Consider the following 22,360-nt stretch of genomic DNA (forward strand, 5'->3'; position numbering starts at 1 on the left):
AAATCATAATGCCTCTCTTCCATTTCCATTGCTTCTCTTTAGAGCACTTTTTAAACTTTGTTTTTAAAAGGTGCTGTATAAATAACGTTATTATTATTATTATTATTATTATTATTATATCTACATGCCGACTGTACGCCGCTGGCCAGAAACTGATGAGAGCTCACAGATAAGAGGAAGAAAAACAAAAACATCTCTACGAACCACAGAAGAAGAAAATACATGTTCACTGTGGAGGCGGGACTAACACCTCTGTTTGACTGACAGGGGAGATGCAGATACACACTTGCTGTTGCACACATTCCCCCAATCAACACCTCCAGGAGCTGCCTAACACACACACACACACACTCTAAATATACACATGTGTATGTGTGTGCGGGTGTGTGTGTGTGTGTGTGTGTGTGTGTGTGTGTGTGTGTGTCCAGACAGGACTTGTTGTTGTGCTTCTAAACATGGAGTGGGTGTGTGTGTATTCTTTTTGGAGATGTCATTTAGTTGGTTCTTAATAGCATTTTCAGCGCACACACACACACACACACACACACACACACACACACACACACACACACACACACACACACACACACACACACACTGAGTGTATTCCTCATGGCATTGCAATAAGCAGCATGCTCATTCTCAATCACTCTCATTGGCCTTCTGACTCACCGCTCTCCCTTCATCCCTCTCTCCCTGATCCAATCACCCCTCGCTCCCTTCTTCCTCTCCTTCTCCTCCTTCTTCTTATGCTGCTGCTTTCCACTAATCACATTCATCCCCTGACTTTACCTCTCATCTTCCCCCTCTCAGGCTCTCTCTCTCTCTCTCTCTCAACATTCTTTCCGGTGTCGATTGCCCGGCTCTCTCTTCGAGACACGTTGCCCACATCCCTGCTGAGACAAACTCAGGTTGGCATTGAGAAACTGTTCATTGTTCCCGACAAGCTGCTGTGAAGCTCAAAGTGGGCGTGTCCGGCCGGCGCAGCACCCACCTGTCACTCAAAAGTAACTTTCCTTAAGTATGCCAAACTTTAACCCTTAATATAATTTAAACAGATGAGTTGTATAAAAGCCCCTCCCCCTCCCTTCTTCCAGGCTGTACACGTGTTTATTTTTACTCTAAAGTCGGGTATTTTAACATTTAGGTCTATGGGGATTGACTCGCTTCTGCAGCTGGCCTCAAGTGGCCGTTTGAGGAACTACAGTAAAAAAAAATGTCAGTGCCAAAGGATGCCTCTTACGCTCGTGAGTTCTTGTGTTTATTTTGGTTTGGACAATATGATTTATTACAGTTTTTTGTACTGAAATCAGATATTCAATTCCGGTAAGACATTTTTTTAAATGAGGGTCATTCCAGTAAATTAAGTATTGCACGTTTATAAGGTCGAGGTGTTTTTTAGGAATGCAATCCTGAAAGATTTACACTGTTAATGTTAAGTCAACTTCTGTTTCCTAACCGAAACAAAGACGGTACACGTAAACTAAATATCTCTGACTAGAATTGTACGTGAAGTAAAATCAGGTATAAATTGATGTTTTTCTTTCAAATATTAGGAATTTTCAAACAAAATAGTGTGCTAATATTCTAATGTTTTTTTCTTTTAGGATTCGGGAAACACAAAAGTGTCGCTGAACGAACTTCTAGGTATTTTTTTCCTCAGACATAATGTTAAAACAGAGCAGGACCAAACTGGTGTTGGTATCCTGCAGAGCGCTAACTGATAGCAGCCAAAGCTAGCTTCACAACCGCACCATATACACTACTCCTGACACCTGCAGAGCTCAATCTCTACACACTCTCGAACCAGAGAGGACCTTGTTCACGGAAGACATTTTGACATAAAAAAAGGGTCTCAAACTGAACCATATCTCATTTCAGAAGGAGAAGAAACTAAAGGACCAAAAAGTTGTTTCTAATAAAAGAACAAAGACAAAAAAAAAGAAGCACATCGGTTCAACTTTAGTGTGATTATGCTGCAAACAAGGGCAGAAGGAACACACAGACACACACAGACACACACACACACACTTTGGAGGAAAATCAGATTTCCTGCAACCGCTCCCACATTAAACCCAATTATTCAAATATCTCCCCCTCATTTGTGATGCGAGGTGACAGCGATGTGAGAGTGTAAAAGGGTAAAAGAGACTCTCTTTTTTTTATTACCATTAATGCACCAATTTTGCACAGTCAGTCGTGCCAATCAGGCCGAGCCCCTTTTTCCCGTTGTGCATGTGCTCCCACATGTATTATGTAGATTCATGCGGACGAGAGGGATTCAATTAGAAATGCCTGGCTGTGTTTGAAACCTCCAACTTAATTAGATTAGCATTAAGACAGTTAACAGGCAAATATGGCCATATAGCTCTTCTGCTCTTTACACAGGAACTTTGAAAGATAGAGGGAGGCGGGATACAGTAATGTACATTAGGTACTGTACATATAGTACATAGATACTGTACGTATAGTACAGAATACGTTTTAGTCAAATCCTCTATCCCGATAAAGGTCATTCTATGTCTCAATGATAATATGTATCATTAAATCAATACATAAATGTCTTTTAATATGATAGAAGATGGGCCAGAAGTCAATTATCAACAAATTAAGTATCAACCTTATGAATGTGCATAGATGTTTTACACCATATCTTTAAGCTTTTAAAAAATAAATTATAGTCAGCAGTTGCAGTTATTTTATAATCTAATTGTTTTTCACAAATACACTACATGTATTATAATTGTTTCTCCCTATTAGCTTATTTTCTCATTGCACAGCTCCTGTCTTCCTCTGTTGCTCTGCCTTCAGCCTGCAGCGCTGCTTTGAAGGATAGTTTCATCCAATCACATGTTTTCGTCCTGTGTCTCTATGTCAGCAAAGCAGTGCTGAAGCCTGAGAAACGGACTTGCTGGTGGATTTGCTGATGACGCCTTTCGCACAGAGGGTTACGGAGGGTTATGTGTGTCTGGTGAGTGAAATGCTGGTTGTGTTACTGTTTTTACATCTGCAGTCGTATTTAATCATAAACAAGCCACAGCGCTTATCCGTTTAGCAGAGTGAGTGTCTGCATGCTACATATATATGCATGCTACATATATAAACATGCTACATATATAAACATGCTACATATATATATTGCACTACAGGCTCTCCTCTCTGCTCTGTGTCCAGCAGCAGGAAGTTCAGTCAAAGTTTCCCTAACTTTTGGTCACATGACTGTCGGTCTCAGCCGAATCAATCACGGCTTCCTAGTTGCGCCGAGGAGCTCAGAATATTTTTTTTACAGCATCTGGTTACTTCAAACGGTTTATTTGGGACAAGATTGAAAAAAAAACGTTTTTGATGAAATATCACAACTTGGAGCTTAGTTTTGGTGACTTTTTCCTGACGAAAGCATTCGTCACACGCAATGTGTTCAAGGACCGTGGGAAAGATGAAAATCTGATGGTTATGTTTTTTGACAGTTTCTGACTGATAAACGGTTTTGGGGTTCAGAGGGTGAACCGAGTGCTGCAAATATCTTGCTCTTTGTAATGCTTAATAAAGATGCTTTTACCAACATCTGAAAAAAATCGTTTACAAACCATTTGGTGATCATTATTAAGAAACACTTTATATTGTATGAATGATAATGTGTGCCACAATAAACTGTTTAAATAACAAATTATAGCATTACCAGTAATTGTAAATGTAAAAAGAAAATCGAATAAAGCTATGGTTGGTGATCTTCAGAACCATTTTTTTTATATTTTTATTGAAATTCTCATCACATCCTGAAAACAATCAATGAATCAAACGATCCAAGCAAAAATAATCTGGCATGTCTCTCTCAGGATGCAATGAGCCCGTCCAATCATTTCCTCCGGCCCCAAACCTTTAAGTAAAGACACAGAGTCTGAAGATGAAGCACGAGGTTCGTCTAGAAGTGGAGGACGTGAGCGGGTAGGATGACTTCCCTCGAGGTTCAGCATCACCTGAATGCTTTGCAAATGGCCGACGAGACAAACAAGGGCGTTAGAGTGGACTGGAAAAGCCTTGTGTGGGGTTTACCTCGCCCCGAGTGGGGTTTACCTCACCTTGTGTGGGGTTTACCTCGCCCCGAGTGGGGTTTACTCGCCCAGCTTGGGGTTTACCTCACCTTGTGTGGGGTTTACTTCGCCCAGCTTGGGGTTTACTCGCCTTGAGTGGGGTTTACTTCGCCCAGCTTGGGGTTTACTCGCCTTGAGTGGGGTTTACTTCGCCCTGAGTGGGGTTTACTCGCCTAGCTTGGGGTTTACCTCGCCTTGAATGGGGTTTACCTCGCCCAGCTTGGGGTTTACTCGCCTTGAGTGGGGTTTACTCGCCCAGCTTGGGGTGTACTTCGCCCAGCTTGGGGTTTACCTCGCCCAGCTTGGGGTTTACCCCGCCCAGCTTGAGGTTTACTCGCCTTGAGTGGGGTTTACTCGCCCAGCTTGGGATGTACCTCGCCCAGCTTGGGGTTTACCTCGCCCAGCTTGGGGTTTACCTCGCCCAGCTTGGGGTTTACTCGCCTTGAGTGGGGTTTACTCGCCCAGCTTGGGGTTTACCGTGCCTTGAATGGGGTTTACCTCGCCCTGAGTGGGGTTTACCTCGCCTTGAGCGGGGTTTACCTCGTCCTGAGTGGGGTTTACTCGTCCTGAGTGGGGCTTACCTCGCCCTGGGCGGGGTTTACTCGTCCTGAGTAAGATAAAATAATCTTTTATTAGTCCCACAGTGGGGAAATTGCAGGTTTAACTCGCCGAGTGGGGTTTAACTCGCCCTGAGTGAATCAACCGACCCCCCTGAATGGAATTGATTTGGGGGAACAAGCCGTTCGTGCAGCTGCAGATATACAGTCAGAAATGAGAAAAATGAAGAAAATAAGTAATGAAGCACAGGAGAGAACGGAGTTAAGTGGAAAAGAAGGAAAGGGGGGAAATCTAAAAAGACAAATTGCCCCCTGAAGACGGAGAAGAGACGTCGTCGGGGTAATAAAACCAACAAAGCATCTGTAAATGTTTCCTCGGGCGCCGAACACAGCTGATCACTCCTCTAACTGTAGCATCTCCCCAATGTTCTTTCAGCCGCCCCTTCCTCCCCCATTCATTAATCCATCCCGCCGCCTCCGCTGCCTCCCTTCGTGTTAATGCGTTGCCTATGCTAATGGCTTGTAAAAGGAGGTGATGTTTATGTAAATGAGCTGTACGGCGCCCGGCGCCGGTCCCGGGCGAGCGGGCAGAGCGCCTCGCCTCGCACTCAATCACTCCGCTTCACTCGTCGGGCGACGGCGGCGGTGACGGCCGTCTTATGGCTGCAGAACAATGTCGGCTTAATGAGGTGGAATGGTGACACACGTACACACACACACACACACACACACACACACACACACACACACACACACACACACACACACACCAGAGTTGTTATGTAAAAGCAGCCTCTGCATCCCTCTGCAATCGCTTCCATGTATGTTTGATGTTGCTCAACTGGGATGTTTTTCTGCATTTCAAAGCGGAGATTAAACGGCGTCAAACGGAGTTGTTGAGACAAGTTGCATCGCTCGGGCTTTACCCATCGACGTCTATGAGAAGTGGGCGTCGTCATTGCGTCGTCACCCCATTGGTCAGTGGAAAGCCGCTATGAAGTCTCCGTGTTTTAGCCGCTGCCTTCTCTGCCTTTACATACGATGAATAGAAGTGATCACAATTTGACGACCAAATAAGGTAGGGTAGCGACCTGTCAATCACCTGGTAGCCCCGCCCCTAAAGCATACCCTGCTTTATGGTCAGTTTGACTCTAAATGACCATAATCTACTAAATGAACATCATGCAGAGTCATTTTCTATAGACTTCTATACAACCAGAGGAGTCGCCCCCCCGGTGGTCAGGAGAGAGAATGCAGCTTTAACGCATGAAGCATCGACTTCTATACAACCAGAGGAGTCGCCTACTTCCTTAAGTTGAGTTCATGACTCGTCTGCTGCCGATGCTCATAGTTATAGTATATGTTGCACACTGAAGCGTTCAATATCCAATGAAATATGCACTTGTTTCGGTTGTGTGTGTGCGTGTGCATTCTCATTCTCTGTGTATTTTTGTCCCGATGCTGGAGGCTGAAACTCCTCACCTCAGACCTCAGATCTCAGAGTGGACTGTGAGTCTAAATTTATCCGCCCCGCTGGTTCCACCTGCCTGAGACGCCATCACACTCCTGGCTAACGAAGGCCAGGGGCCTTAATATGTATCGGAGGAGAACAGAACTTTTCTGTCCCTGGTTAAATGTCTCACTACTGGATTTCAACTTCACTGAACCTTTCCATGAACTCTTCGATCAATACAGCTTATCATCTCAAACCCAACACACACACACACACACACACACACACACACACACACACACACACACACACACACACACACACACACACATTCAAAGATCAATACTTTGGCCTCAGCATCAACTACAAGAAAAGCATCAGAGTCTTAGTGCGACTGAATTTAGAGTTAACTGGAGCTGGAGCGTGATTGCAAACTTTGCCATCACGGAAACAACTTTGCTTTCCAACCCGCTTTCGAGCCAATCGCGACTTTCGTCAAACAGGAGTGGGCGTGGCTATAAAGCCACGCCCACTTCTGTTTGACGAAAGCCGCGATTGGCTCGAACTCATTGCGTCGAAAGCTTGCGATGATCTTTGCTACGCGTGAGCGTGTGGACGACGCCTCAGCTCGTTAAATTCTACGGAAGTAGTGGCTAGCTAACGTGCTAATTCCGCCACGCTTTTCATGCTTTCATTCATTTTATTCAGTATATTATATTCATTTCATTTATTTTATTCAAACACAATAGAAACAAAAATGCTATGATACATTTTTACAGTTGGAAACTTTTTAACTTTGTTAATGTGACACAAGTCTAAGTACCTCTCCACTGCAAATTCTCATTAATTGCCAACATTCATGCCAATATATAAGTTACTACCGCCCAATAATAATCATAATAATAATAATAATAATAATAATAATCAACCCGGCCAAAATGGAGTGATAAATAAATCAAAAGTTTCTCTTCATCTAAAATATTTAACAATAAAATGTTCAGTTTTCCTCCGAACTTGTAGGAAGACAAACTGGTTTAGAGCTCACACACGTTCTAACATGTGAACGTTTTCATAATTTTTATAATTCATGTGTAAAACAAACCTCTATGCGCCGACTCGTGTGTTTACTTTGGCATTAAAAGGAAAAGCGGAGCGGAGGACGAATGTTTGAACGGGTGATGAGATGCTTTATTTTATTTTATTCACGAGTCTCAGCTGAGCGACAGTCAAACACACATATCAACAACACAGATAACGACAATAATGAGCAACGAAAATGAGCTCTGCATCAACACCGAGGCCGAGGGTGACACACACACACACACACACACAAGGATGGCAGATGGTGGCACTGATGATGACAGTGAGAGTCCATCAACGCAAGTGTGTGTGTGTGTGTGTGTGTGTGTGTGTGTGTGTGTTTAGCCCGATCACACAGGGGAGAGGTAGTCGTTTCATTTCCTGGATGAAAGCCCGGTGAACCAGAATCCAAAGGGACCTGCTGCCGACTCTCCACACTGCTTCTCTTTCTCTCTCTCTCTCTGTCTCTCTCTCTCTCCTGCCTCCCTCATTCCATCTCAATTGATTTTCTACCCGTCCAATCCCCAGACCTCTGCCATCCACTCCCCCTCTCTCCCTCTTCTTTTATTCCCATCCTTCAAACCATCTTTCCGTTTCCGCTCTGCATCCGTTCGTTTCTCTCTCTCTCTCTTCCCCATCCCTCCCTCCCTCACCCACCCACCCATCTCTGCTGTTGCCGAGTCAGCACTTCCGTTCCGCATTGCTCTGCAGACACACACACACACACACACACACACACACACGTACTTCAATTTACACTTTCATACCGTGGCGTAACCCATTTCAGAGCATTTCCCGTGGCAAATACATTTGCAATTCTTTAAAAACTGACAGCAACACACACACACACACACACACACACACACACACACACACACACACACACACACACACGTATGCATTGCACATATAAGGCTAGCAGCTGTGTGTATGCGTGTGTGTGTCTGTGTGTGCATTCATAAATATGGAAACGGTGAAATGAAGCGAAAACACCATCAATCTTTAGGCGAACAAAAACTATTAAAAGTTACACACACACACACACACACACACACACACACACACACACACACATAGTTGATGAAAGAAACTAACATGCATGCATCTGTGTATGTGTGTGTGTAAAGAGAGACATTGATCATCAGACTTGTCCGCAGCTTGCACTGCCTAATCAGAACCATTCATCTCCCCTATCGCGCGCACACACACACACACACACACACACACACACACACACACACACACACACACACACACACACACACACACACACACACACACAGCTCTTTATTACTCTCCATTAGGGCTCGGGGCGAGCCGTAATAAGAGAGTTAGTCTTTTCCTTCTGGCACCGAGCGGATTGGGAATAATATGCACACACACATATTTGCCATGTTGACTGTTGATCAATATGAAGCCACAAAGTGTGTGTGTGTGTGTGTGTGTGTGTGTGTGTGTGTGTGTGTGTGTGTGTGTGTGTGTGTGTGTGTGTCTCTTTGCAAACTGCAGGATCAGACTTTTTGCTTTTAATTTTCACACACACACAGTTACTGGCCACTTATCGCAGGTTAATGATGGGATAGCAATGCGGCGTATTAGCTGCAGCGCGGCGGAGTGTGAGGACTGAGGGGAGCAGCTGGTAGTTGAGGGTGTGTGTGTGTGTGTGTGTGTGTGTGTGTGTGTTGGTAGTTGAGGAGGCAGACTGGGGATGATACGGATGTTATTTTAGTTTTGCTTGTTTTTTACCGGAGAGAAAGTCCTTGGCTGGAGCTGGCAGAGCATACGGGTACCCTGACCCTGGAGGACAGATAGACCACATGACACGGTTAAGACAGCCTGTGTGTGTGTGTGTGTGTGTGTGTGTGTGTGTGTGTGTGTGTGTGTGTGTGTGTGTGTGTGTGTGTGTGTGTGTGTGTGTGTGTGTGTGATTTATGGATACACAGTTTTTTTTATGTATTATTTTCCCCAAACAATCCAAGAAAAGAAAGAAGAAAACTCTCTTTCTTCATTGATTTTTCTACGTAACATTATTAGTGAATGATTGATGTCAAACTCATGTTCAAACTCCAGAGGAGGAGGAGGAGGAGGAGGAAGAGTGATGGAGGAGGCAAAAGAGATAGATGGATATATAGATGTATACTTTATTCATCGCCATCTTGTTTATATGTGAAAGAGAGGGAGGAGGAGATACACATGGAGGGAGAAGAGGAAATAAAAGAAGTTAAATAATAAGTAATGAATGATTAAACACACATCTATGGGACACACCCCTATGTTGAGTTAATGGAGGTATATATATAGTTTTGTTGTCTTTTAAAGGCTGCACTACAGTAAAATAATGTAATTTATATGCACATTACTGATAAAAATGTATATGTATTTCATTATATATTTAACTAAAGGGAGATCTTTGGTTCTTTAAGCCAACATGTTTGAGGCATTCATCACTTTCTTCAGGGTTACGACACGAACAGTAAACTTCTCCTCTGATGATGATGGATTGATGAAATGGAATCAAACATTTAAATGAGTCATTTTCAGGTTATTGATCGGCGCCTTGAAGCCATCAGTCAAACGGCTTCACATCCATCACGTCGGCTGACAAACACATTGACATGTTTAAAAACTCACGGGGAACATCAATTTAAAAAAGTTTCAGAGCGGCCGTTTATTCATCCATAAGAAATACAGCTATTTTATTTTATGAAGAAAAGAGAAGAACAAAAACGTTGGAGATACAAACCCGTATAGGTGTGTGTGTGTGTGTGTGTGTGTGTGTGTGTGTGTGTGTGTGTGTGTGTGTGTGTGTGTGTTCGCTGATGATTAGAGAGTAATAACTCAGAACACGAGGCTCAGATAGATGGAGAGGGAGGGATACCCAGTGGAGAGGAGGAGAGGAGGAGGAAGAGGATGAAGAGGAGGAGGTGATGGATTGCAGACGGAGAGGGAAGTGAAGAGAGCTGAGTGGAAGGAAAGAATGGAGGGGGGAGGAAAGAAGGGAGGAGAAGAGTAAGGGGATGAGGGGGAAGTGTTTTATCTGAGAGGAGAGAGACGAGGAAGGAAGACATGTTGGAAAACAAGAGGAAGAGAGTGGAAGTGGAGGAGGAGGGAAGGGAAAGAATAGAAAGGAATGGAAAGGAAAGAAAAGAAAAGAAAATGAATGGAAAGGTAAGGAAAGAAAATGTAAGGAAAGGAAAGAAAAGGAAAAGAAATGAATAGATATTAATGGAAAGGTAAGGAAAGAAAAGGTAAGGAAAGGAAAGGAAATTAATAGAAATTAATGGAAAGGGGAGGTAAGGAAAGGAAAGAAAAGGAAAGAAAAGGAAAGGAAATTAATGCATTAATAGATCAGAACTATTATTTAAATATTATGAAAGAAGAGGAGCGATACAGACACACATGGTCAACTCTGGGTACTTTACAGCTTCATGGTAAAAGTTATGAATTATTCTTTGTGTGGAGACTTTAAAGTCACTTGGTTTAAATTCTTAAATATGGTCACATAGGATTAAACATTCATTACCGACATAACCAGAAAAAGAAAGAGAAGTCCTCTCTATAAGAGTTTAACACTCAAGAGGTGTTTGGGCTCTGTGGGCGTGGCTTAACATGCCGGTGAGGAGAAACCACACGACTGTCATCGGTTTCTGGTTTAGAGGTTAAGCACTCACTCCGTTATTTATTTAAATAATACAATTTTTTCTTATCAAATAAAAAATAACTAGAAATGTTCTAGTAAATTCCCTTTAAATGTAAATAAAAAACTAAATTAAATAAAAGTAAAAAGATCAGTTGATTACAATTCACTCATGTTTTTAACTTTTTAGACAATGGAACCAAATTGCTCAAAAGCAGATTGACTCTTCTGATTTTTATCTCAATGAAAAATTAAAACATCACTAACTATATAATATGTTAAACAACCGGTCTCTGTCTTGTGTCTCAGTTTGCCAACGTTTCCGTTCCGGCTGCCGGAGGAAAAATAAAAGATAAAACTACAGGAACCGTAATTTAGCCGCCTGGCACCTTAAATATGATGTCATCATTTTAATGCTGCTCTGGGGAGTCTCGGCTCAAGCTGCTGTTGAGATGACAAAATCAATGAACGCCAACAACCTGTGTGTGTGTGTGTGTGTGTGTGTGTGTGTGTGTGTGTATGTGTGTGTGTGTGTGTGTGTGTGTGTGTGTGACTACAATCTGCTCGAGTGGCACTGGATCAAATATTGATCAGTGGCCCAGGTCTCCTTGGTAACTTGATATATTACAGTGAAAATTCCCTCTCTCTCAGACAGACACACACACACACACACACACACACGTGTCACACAATGCGTGTATGTGTGTGTGTTGCAGTGTGTTGTATTATTTCCTGGACTTGGCTGGTAGCTGCATGTGAATGACGTCTGAAGACCACACACTGTGCGTCAGCGTGGACACACACACACACACACACACACGTATATACTTACATATACGTTGCGTTGCGTTTGTGTGTGTGTGCACGCTGAAAGTGAAGTGTGTCATAACGTCCACTCACACACTCCTCGATCAAAAGCCATAATTTAGAAAACTTTAAATGTTTAAAGCCACAGGTGAGAAATACAAAAGAGAGAGAGAGAGAGAGAGAGAGAGAGAGAGAGAGAGAGAGATGCAGAGGTAGAAAATAGAGGAGAGGAGACAAGGAAAGCAAAAGATAAGAAAGAAGACGGGAGCATGCGACCAACTGTTGGTCGCTAGGCGCCTGCCGGTCACCATGGCAACATGTGGTGCCACGCTGAGCTCTTGCTGACATCACACCTGTTGAAGCGAAACGCTGTGTGTGTGTGTGTGTGTGTGTGTGTGTGTGTGTGTGTGTGTGTGTGTCTTGGAGCCAATTAAATGACAGAGCGGTGCAGTTGAACTGAAACAGAAAAGATGTGTATATTTCATCACCTCATGGTCTCAGCTGGTGTGTGTGTGTGTGTGTGTGTGTGTGTGTGTGTGCCCATGTGCTAGTCTGTGACATCAGCAGAACGACTGAATGACAGCAGCTGGAAGCCTGTTTATACACACACACACACACACACACACACACACACACACACACACACACACACACACACAAAGAGAGATGGAGGATAAAAATAGATTGCATTATCTAAATGTTTCTCTTTGTGATGCAACAAGAACACAATCTTGTACTTTTTTAGACAAAGTAATGAGGAACAACAAGTTCAATCTAAACTGAGAGAAAGAAAATGAAATCAGAGAGAAACAAAGAAACGGGGGAAGAATGAAAAGAGGGAGAGAAAAAGAGAAAATGCGGGTTGATGTAAATTTGCTTTGGCAAATCCCATCAGATCACTGAGTCACATCTGTGGAGGAATAAAGCTGCACTGGGATTCTACCTGTGTGTGTGTGTGTGTGTGTGTGTGTGTGTGTGTGTGTGTGTGTGTGTGTGTGTGTGTGTGTGTGTGTGTGTGACAAGTTCCTCTTGTCAGCTGAATTTTTTATGTCCATTCTCATGGCTGAGCTCCTTTAACAGAATTCGTTACGCTGCGAACACACACACACACACACACACACACACACACACACACACACACACACACACACACAGCTTGTGTAATCCTTGCCTTTTTAACTGTGTCGGGTTCAATTCGAGACGGTCACTCTCAGAATCAGACGCAGTATCTTTTTTTTTTTTTCTCTCTAACGCACAATAATAACATCCACGGAAAATTCAATTGTTTTCCGATTATCAAGTGAAATGAAATTACTTTCGTGGGTACGTAAAAAAAATAAAAAAGGAAACCACATTAGAGTTAACCTCGGCCCCCGCCGAAAATGTATATTGAATGTGAAATGGCAAAATGAGTGAATAAAAAAAAGCAGCTGCACCGTGAGCAGGAGGAGAAGATTCTCCCTGACGGCCTGGAGATTACACACCTGAGCACACACACACACACACACACACACACACACACACACACACACACACACACACACACACACACATAAAAAGAGGGGACCACTAGGATCACGGCCCCTTCGAGGTCCTCGCTGTGAAGCTCAAAGCTGCACCCTGGTGGCCAGATGACGCAACAACACTCACTGCCGGAGGCGTCAACCGCCAACAGCCAGAGAAACAGTCAAAAACACCGTATGTTCTTTCTTGTGCCACTTGGTCTTTTATTGCTTATTGATAATACTTGTTTTGATCTGTTTTTTTTTTTGCACTTTTACACTTTACTGCTGTAAATCTGTATTTTTCTCCGCTGCAGGACTAATAAAGGATTATCTCTTCTTATCTTATGTTATCTTAGTTCTTCTCATGAGGCCAGAATGTTTTGCTCCCTGCATGTGCAGATTTGGTTTTACTTTATTCTTATAGACCCTTTTATATATATAAATAAAAAAAGGGATTAACTGAATGGTTTCCTCTAGAAACCAGATTCAAAATAGATAATTATGTGATACAACTTTTCCACTAACGGGACACGAGAAAGTATTTCATGTACGAAAGACAGGTGGTGGAAAGTGACTATAATACAACAGTCAATGTCAATTTTATGCTACTTTCATTTGACAGTCGTAATTACTTTGCAGTTTAAGAGTTTACATTATTAAAAAAATGATATATTCAACATATTGTTAAATATTTAATATGTGAATCCCAAATGTCTACAAGTTGTTAGCGATTGCATATCTCAGATGGTTTCATTTAAATTACAGTTACAGGCCTGAAAAGGGTCAAAAAGTATGTATTTATTTTCTGAGAAAATTCCACAAACATAAAGTTGCATCACAGAAATGTGTTTTTGTCTTTCTCTATAAGTCCATTAATAACCCTTTGGGAGCCTTTAAAGGGCTTTGAACCCTCGGTTTGGAAATATTTGGAAACGTCACACTACGATCAAAAAAAGCAATGACGCAACGTTGCAGAACTTAACTTTTAAAATTGAACATCGACCTAAAAATAATCCTGTGTTTGTTTTACTCATCAATTCCCCAAGCAGAACGTGTGCTCTTTAAACGGGTTAGTGCTCGACCCCCAGCCGGTCCCAGCAAACCACCCGTCTGACGTTCTGCCATCAAAGTGGCCCCTGAAGAGCCGACGTATGTACCAGTGAAAATAGCTGGCGACTCTTCTTAAAGTTGGATATTTTTAGAGCTTCACAAACAGCGAAGTCAAGCGGTCACTCGCTGTGTTCTGACCGGGCGAAAAGAAGCAACATCGCAGATAAAATACTCTTTAAACATGAAAAGAAACGCACTTCACATAACTTAGTAAGCAACTTTCAGTCGTCTGTGGTATTTGTATCAATAAGATTGCTTACTATAGATTATATAATCTATCTTTTATTGGCAAATTTTTTTCCGTCAATTGACCAATTTGAGATATTAAGGCAGAAAAGTACAAATACAATCACTTTAAATCAGAGTTGCAGTCGGCTAAACGTAATCTTAGACAAGTTTGGGGACTTTGTACTTGTAGGTTAACCTTTACCTCTTGAGCATGAATTTAATTTTGGACCATAATTTACTAAATTAACATCATGCTGTATTGAAGAAGACTTGAAACTAGAGATTGAGACATAAACTCATGTTTACAATGTTTACTGACCAAGTAGAGTCATTTATATATACTTCTATACAACCAGAGGAGTCGCCCCCTGGTGGTCAGGAGAGAGAATACAGCTTTAACACATGAAGGATAGACTTCTATACAACCAGAGGAGTCGCCCCCTGGTGGCTAGGAGAGAGAATGCAGCTTTAACACATGAAGCATAGACTTCTATACAACCAGAGGAGTCGCCCCCTGGTGGTCAGTAGAGAGAATGCAGCTTTAACACATGAAGCATAGACTTCTATACAACCGGAGGAGTCGCCCCCTGGTGGTCAGTAGAGAGAATGCAGCTTTAACACATGAAGCATAGACTTCTATACAACCGGAGGAGTCGCCCCCTGGTGGTCAGTAGAGAGAATGCAGCTTTAAGGGACTTCACCTTTGGCTTTTCAGAACTGGGGATTGCCGCCTCCTTTTAACCAAACTCAGAATGTAACACTAGAATAATTGAATGTTTTTCTCTGGAGCCTAGACAAGAAACTTTCTGAATTGAGGTGAAAAACTGCAGCAGCTGACAGTAACTGCAGGTAGAAAACTGCCGGCTAAGCAGCTTTACAGCAGCTTTACAGAATTACCTGCAGGATTACCAGACCACCATAAATGTCTATGTTTTAAATGGTGATTCAGGACTACGGTGATTCTGAGTCTGACTCAAATGTACAGTCCCTACAAAAAAAAAGATCCACTCAGCTTTTCCACAAAGGGAAAGGTTAAAGGTGGCCGGCTGATGATGCACGGCTGGCTCTGCCTCGTAGGGGAATGATGGACGAGGACTGTGTGCAGCTGGAGGGCAGAACTCCCTCCAACACTGCAGGGTTCAAGCTGCAGACCTCTGGAGGTAGACGAGGGAATAAAAGGTATAGCTAGTAAAGTCCTACTAGTATTAGTGATGTTGAGAGCTTTTAAATGCACCTACATGGCTGTTATCTCATGTATTTTACAATATTTGGATGTGAAGTTTGTCAAAATGGACAAAACAGAGTGGAATGAACACAATTCACAAGCATTTTAACAGTTAATTTTGGTTAGGTGTAAATTATATATATATATATATATATATATATATATATATATGTATACATATTTACATATATATGCATACATATATATCTATACATATTAACTGGCTCTACAGTACAGTGAACCGCCAGCAGCATCTTGTAACTGAAACTCTTTCCGTCAACAATAACAGAAGATCTACCTGTTGTTCAAGCTGTCATTACATTTCCCTGGTGCACAAAACGCCTGGAGCAGCTGTTGGAGGAGTCACACACACACACACACACACACACACACACACACACACACAAAGAGTGTGCCGACGACAGGCTGAAGATTCTACTGCCGGCTGCACGATTCAGCATCATTATACGCCAGCGAATGAAAAGGGAAAATGTGTGTCTGTGTGTGTGTGTGTGTGTGTGTGTGTGTGTGTGCAAGAGTATAAGAAACAAGCAACAAAACAGTACGAGTGTGAGCGAATAATAAAGAGGGATTGTGCTGATCTAATCGGGCGACTGAGAGAGAGAGAGAGAGAGAGAGAGAGAGAGAGAGAGAGAGTGTGTGAGTGAGTGAGTGAGTGTGTGTGTGTAAAGGAGCAGCAGCTGCAGTCATAACACTCAGCGGCAATGAAGAAGAGTGTGTGTGTGTGTGTCTCTTTGCATTTACATATATTTTCAGCCAGTCGCCTCTTGTTTTACCCCCTTACTCCGCTGTGTGTGTGTGTGTGGGTGTGTGTGTGTGCGTGCGTGAGTGTGTGCGTGAGTGTGTGTGTGTGTGTGTGTGTGTGGCCGCAGTATAAACCTCCTCTGCTTGAAACCTGCTGAGAGACAAATCAATTCCTGACGTTTTTGGTGTCCTTATCCTCACAAAGAGGGAGGATGAGGAAGATGAGGAGGAGGACGGGAAGCTGCCGGTGAAGCAACAGCAGAGAGTGGAATAGTGCATGTGCACACACACACGCACCTGCAGCATTTAGGACTACCTAGCGTCCATGAGAGCCGGGTGCAATGAGCCCTTCTCCCCACCAGAGGGCGCTCAGTTTACACAGAACAGGCAGCTGCAGGGAGCGATGGGACCAAGGTGCGCTTGATTCTGTCTGCAGGTGAGCAGGAAATGATCCCGCAGAGTGGAACAAGGAAAATATGACTTACAGATGTTCTAAACATTAGTTCCCAGCCCCTTTGGTCGTTACATTAGTGATTTAAAATGCAACACCAGCCGTCCTGGTTCCTGTCAACACACATTCTGATTTATTACAGTGTCCAGTGTTTGAGACACATTTGAAATATGAGAAAACCTTTTTTTTTCCTTTTTTTGAAAAGGAGATCAAATGAACAATCAGAGGCGATCAATAAGTGATTCTCTCTAAAACAGTCACACAAAAGATGGACAGATAAAAGAAACTATCAAAACATATGCAGCAGAATCAGAGACATCGTCTTTTTATTTTTATTCCATGCATTCTTTTCTTCTTTCTCAAAAACCTGGCGCCTACGTTACCCACAATGCAACTCGAGCCTCCAGCAGAAACGCACTCCTTTCTATCTCTATCACACCTCCAAATGTTTTTTCGGTGAGTTTTTTTTGTTTCATATTTCTTACTTCGTAGTCTTCGACCCCAGCCGACGCCGACTCACGTGACATCACACGAGGCCACTCGTCAGCCTTCCCACAGCTTCAACTCCATTTTTACATACATAAATAAGACACACGGAGAGGAAGCAAGTCCCAACCGGACACATCGCTTGACCACACACACACACACACACACACACACACACACACACACACACACACACACACACACACACACCATGTTTACATGGATCCACCTCTACATCTACACGATGGATTCATTCACAGTAAGAGGTTTGTTGTTGCGTTGACTGTTCGCCGATGCTGCTCCTCCTCCTCCTCCTCCTCCTCACTGCCCGACATGATCAATGCTCCCAGAGCCCCCAAAAAAACAGTATTTTTAAAACCAGCAACACAAACTTTATGGAAAGAAAGTTGAATCTTGCCGATTTGAGTGGTTTTCAGGTGTTTCTCTCCTTCATAAAGTTAATGCACCGCCAATATTTGGTTATTTCTTTAAATCAATGATGATCAATATTCATGTAGAGCTAAATCACATATTCTGAGGAATTCTGTTCTTAAATATCCAAACTTTGTACATCTTTATTTCTTCACGTTATAAGCAGAACACGATGCCATGAAAAAGCCACAAAAAAAGGTTAATAAATTCCTGTTAATAATTTATAACAAGAAACACATTTAATTATTATTATATATATATATATTTTAAGAGGAATAGTCTGAGTCGCTGCATTTTCACACATTTGTCCTGAATTACAGGAGCTGGACCATAACTCTGATGGTCTTCTGAAGACATCCAGACCTTCAGACTAGGACTCATCCAGACCAGGACTCATCCAGACCTTCAGACCAGGACTCATCCAGACCTTCAGACTAGGACTCATCCAGACCAGGACTCATCCAGACCAGGACTCATCCAGACCATCAGACCGGGACTCATCCAGACCTTCAGACCAGGACTCATCCAGACCTTCAGACCAGGACTCATCCAGACCTTCAGACCAGGACTCATCCAGACCTTCAGACCAGGACTCATCCAGACCTTTAGACCAGGACTCAAAGGGGATGTGACCCCGTTGAGTGTCGGTGGTGAGACTTACTGCGGCACTTGGCACAGCGGCTCTTGTCGTACTCCAGCAGGTCCAGGGCCCGGCTCCGATCGCTGACCGACCGCCTCTGGCCGCTCTCCCTCAGCCGGGCGGCCTCCTCTTTGGCGAACACCCCGAGCTCCTGGGTGTAGCGGCCATACATCTAGGAGAGAGACAAAGGGTCATTAGAGCGAGGAGTCGGTTGTACGAACACATACACACTCACACACACACCTCTGGACAATCCTAAAGGTCAGAGGTCAGCAAGACAACAAATTGAACTTTGTACTTAAAGGAAACACACACCCTCATAGACGTAACTGTGACCCCGACAAAACAACCCCCACTCACACAAGCATACATATTCTTAAACACACACACACAAACCAAAAGACATCAAGTCAGCAGTACATGAGACAGGAAGCGTTGTACGCTGCCCAGACACCACCCAGTTCCCATGATGCTCCTGGGTGGTGGACAGGATGGGAGGGGGGTTCAGTTTGCTGATGCACAAAAGTTGGCTATGAGTGTTGAAAACCATCAAGTATGACCGGAGACTCATGAGCATCTCCACAGCACAGACGCTTCTGCACCTCCTTTGTCTGCAGACACTTTGATTTTCTTGGGATTAGAATACAAAAAGTAAATAAATAAAAACAACACAGGTATGAAGAATTTGTTATCGGCGCCATTCTGAATTCAAGTAGCACCTTCTATTCAATCAGAATATTCAGTCCTTTAAAAGTCCTTTAATATTGCAGTAATATTGCAGTAATATTGCTGTAATGTTGCAGTGATGTTGCTGTAATGTTGCTGTAAAGTTGCAGTAAAGTTGCTGTAATGTTGCAGTGAAGTTGCTGTAATGTTGCAGTGAAGTTGCTGTAATGTTGCAGTGAAGTTGCTGTAATGTTGCATTGATGTTGCAATGATGTTGCAGTACTTTTGCAGTGATGTTGCAGTAATGTTGCAATAATATTGCAGAGATGTTACAGTAATAATGCAGAGATGTTACAGTGATGTTACAGTCATATTGGAGTTATGTTGCAATGACGTTGCAGTAATGTTGCAACAATATTGCAGTGATGTTGCAGTGACGTGGTAATGGTTGCAGCTGCATTTGCACCTTTTTAAAACACTTCCTGCCAACATGCATCTTGGCCAACCAGTTGGTCTGAAACACCAAAACACTTCATACGTGACTCAAAATCAGCTCCTTGGACCAAAACACCGGCAACGCATCTCTCTCAGAACGGAAACAACAGGGAACATCACTTTTATCTTTGGAGTTTTAATGACTTTTCACCGCAGACTGTATTTAGGAAGTGGACGTGGTCCTCAGTGGTTTGTGGACTAAGTTTAAAAATAGCTGAGACAATCATCGCTAAGCTGCATGCTGTAAACAGAGACTCTCAACCTCTATGACCTTGTAATGTCACATCAATGGTGCTGCTCTTCACGGCATGGTGGTGTTTACACAGCAAAGCAAAAGGTACACCGCCGTCTCCGTTTTGACGATCAAATGTCCAGATTCACTGAGTTTCCCGTGCGCGTCTCGTGCGCGTCTCGTGCACGCCGGACGCCGGAGTACTTCACTTGGAACGTGGCCTCCATGGATCAGTGTTTTGATTAAACCGCGAGTGATGCAAACACTGTCTGTCATGCACACAAACAGAAGGACTGCTGGGTATTTTTAGCCCAACACACACTTGCAAAGGTTTGTGCAAACCGTAAATCTCTGTAGTTCACTGCAGTTTTATTGGGGTCAACGTTCACAGCAGGTTGACTGGCGGCAGTACAGGATTTTAAATCAGTCCAAACAGAGGATTTAGGACCTTTTAGCAGAATAAAGGGCAGGTAAGCATTCACAGGAGGGTTTGGTTCAAGTCGAGCTGTCAGAATACGCGTCAGACGGGGAGCCTTGTGCAACGCAACCTCGTCTCGAAAGTGGCGTCCACATCAAAACACGCTCGGTGTTCCTGAAGCTTTTGCCAAAAGGGACTCAAAAGGGAGGTCAATAAAAATGCCAGCAGTGTCTTTATTAAATGGTAACATCGACTACATTTACATGCACACTCATCATTCCGTATAGGACAATATTTCCGAGTTTGACGTGGCTCATATTCCATTTGGATTTTTTGATTTAGGCCTCATTCTGAATGGAGCACTTTCCGATTCAAACATGTGGAATATGCCGATATTATTCAGTTTTTTACAGCGCTTTCCTGTTTAAGAGCAGCTCAGTGCGTTGGACTCCCACCACCAAGCCAACCGTTTGTAAAGCTGGAGTAATGTATGCCCAGAAGATAAAGAAGCAGAAGCTACTTTTTAAACATAATGAAGGACTTGGACATCAACAGGTTTTGGGATGAGCGCAAATATCTCAACGCCGACCTTTTGAAGAATGTGGTTGATAGAAAGGAAAGAGGGAGGCATGCTGTGTTCGCCGATGAAACACAAACTGGAAATAGAAAATTGGAAGAATGTTTTCATGCCAATGCAAAGCGGGTGACCATCTGCCTTTCACACGTCGGCCATAGCAAGGCTTGAAATACTTTGTCTATCTGCGCAATTCAAGCCTTTTAGTCAGTCTTTTACTGGGAAAATGTTGACTCCTGCATATCAGAAGTGAGCAACGGTCTTTATGCAAGTTCATTTATAAAAGGTGTCCGTCTTTGTGACAAAAAAAAAACCCATTTGGGGCGGTTCTAAGATGAGCACTTGACCCCCCCGAGTGTTCACCTCTGTAAAAAGGACCCTCCTCACCACGATGGATTCAGACTCCTTCAGTGGGAAGCTGCCTGACTTGGGCTTATCGGAGGATCTGTGCTTGAAATAGGTGGCTTAACTGAACCGGGAAAGAGATGATGGATTTTTCCGGAAGGGGGCAAGAGAGCAAAGCAAGGGGGGATATCCGAGTTACGAGTTGGCACAAAACTCAAAATTGAGATCCTGGAGTCAGCAGATGCCATTCCTCAGCGGTATTGGATATTATTTAGATATTATGGATTTGTGCTCATTAATTCCGGTTCTCACCGAATCCTGTTTTCCCATTTGTGAGGTTCAATTCTGCATGAAATCATCTTCCAAGACAGACTTCCACCCTTGCACAAAATTATTTCATGCAGTGATTGGATTTTGCTCTATCATGAGTGCCTCAGTGGCACTTTTAGCCATACCTTTGATTTAGCCATACCTTTGATTTAGTGATTTAGCCATACCTTTGATTTAGCCATACCGTTGATTTAGTGATTTAGCCATACCTTTGATAAAGCCATACCTTTGATTTAGTGATTTAGCCATACCTTTGATTTAGCCATAACTTCGATTGTGCCATACCTTTAAGACACAATGCCGGTGTACGAATCTTTAGAGCCCCTAGACTAAAACACAGTTTGACCAATCTCTACTTTTAACAATACACAAGCAAGATAAAAAAAGGAAAAAAAGCTTAGAAGAGAACCTAAACATTTGATCAATCTGGTTCCAAGCTACCACACCCGGTTCCATTGACGGACGAGCCTCAGAAAGACCTTCGCCGAATCCAAGTCAAAGTCCAATAAGGGAGTTGGAAAGGAATGAAAACAAACTGTGGGAAACAGGAAGGGAAACATTTCTGGGGAGCGATTTTGGGGTTTCCGACATAAAATGGCAACCGCCATTTTTACCCAAGATGCCACTCTGCATGGAATTCTCGGCCACATTCACGATCGCCTTAACCCTAAGAGTTTTAATTTACTGAGGAGGACTTCAAACGCAGAAAAAAAGGAAACCCAAAATACCCGAAAAAAAAACAAAGGAGGGCAGAATTAGAAAACAAAACAGACCCATCCAGAACAAAGGCATCGCTGGTTGAAAGCCTATCATTATGTTGAGCGCAGTCAGAA

At 43.1% G+C, this 22,360-nt stretch overlaps 1 protein-coding gene across 1 annotated transcript in view; it reads right to left on the reverse strand.

The window, feature by feature from the left end:
- Positions 1-22,360, reverse strand: part of LOC306742429 (chloride channel protein 2-like) — a gene marked incomplete at both ends in the record, with an annotated part of 110,743 nt that overhangs the window by 59,851 nt on the left and 28,532 nt on the right. The window contains 2 exons of the mRNA XM_079224811.1: positions 8,928-8,978; positions 18,489-18,639. Coding sequence (XP_079080937.1) covers positions 8,928-8,978; positions 18,489-18,639 — 202 coding nt within the window. The remainder of the gene's footprint in view (positions 1-8,927; positions 8,979-18,488; positions 18,640-22,360) is intronic.

This window comes from Taurulus bubalis (genome assembly GCF_910589615.1).
Source record: "Taurulus bubalis genome assembly, chromosome: 10".
NCBI lineage: Eukaryota > Metazoa > Chordata > Actinopteri > Perciformes > Cottidae > Taurulus > Taurulus bubalis.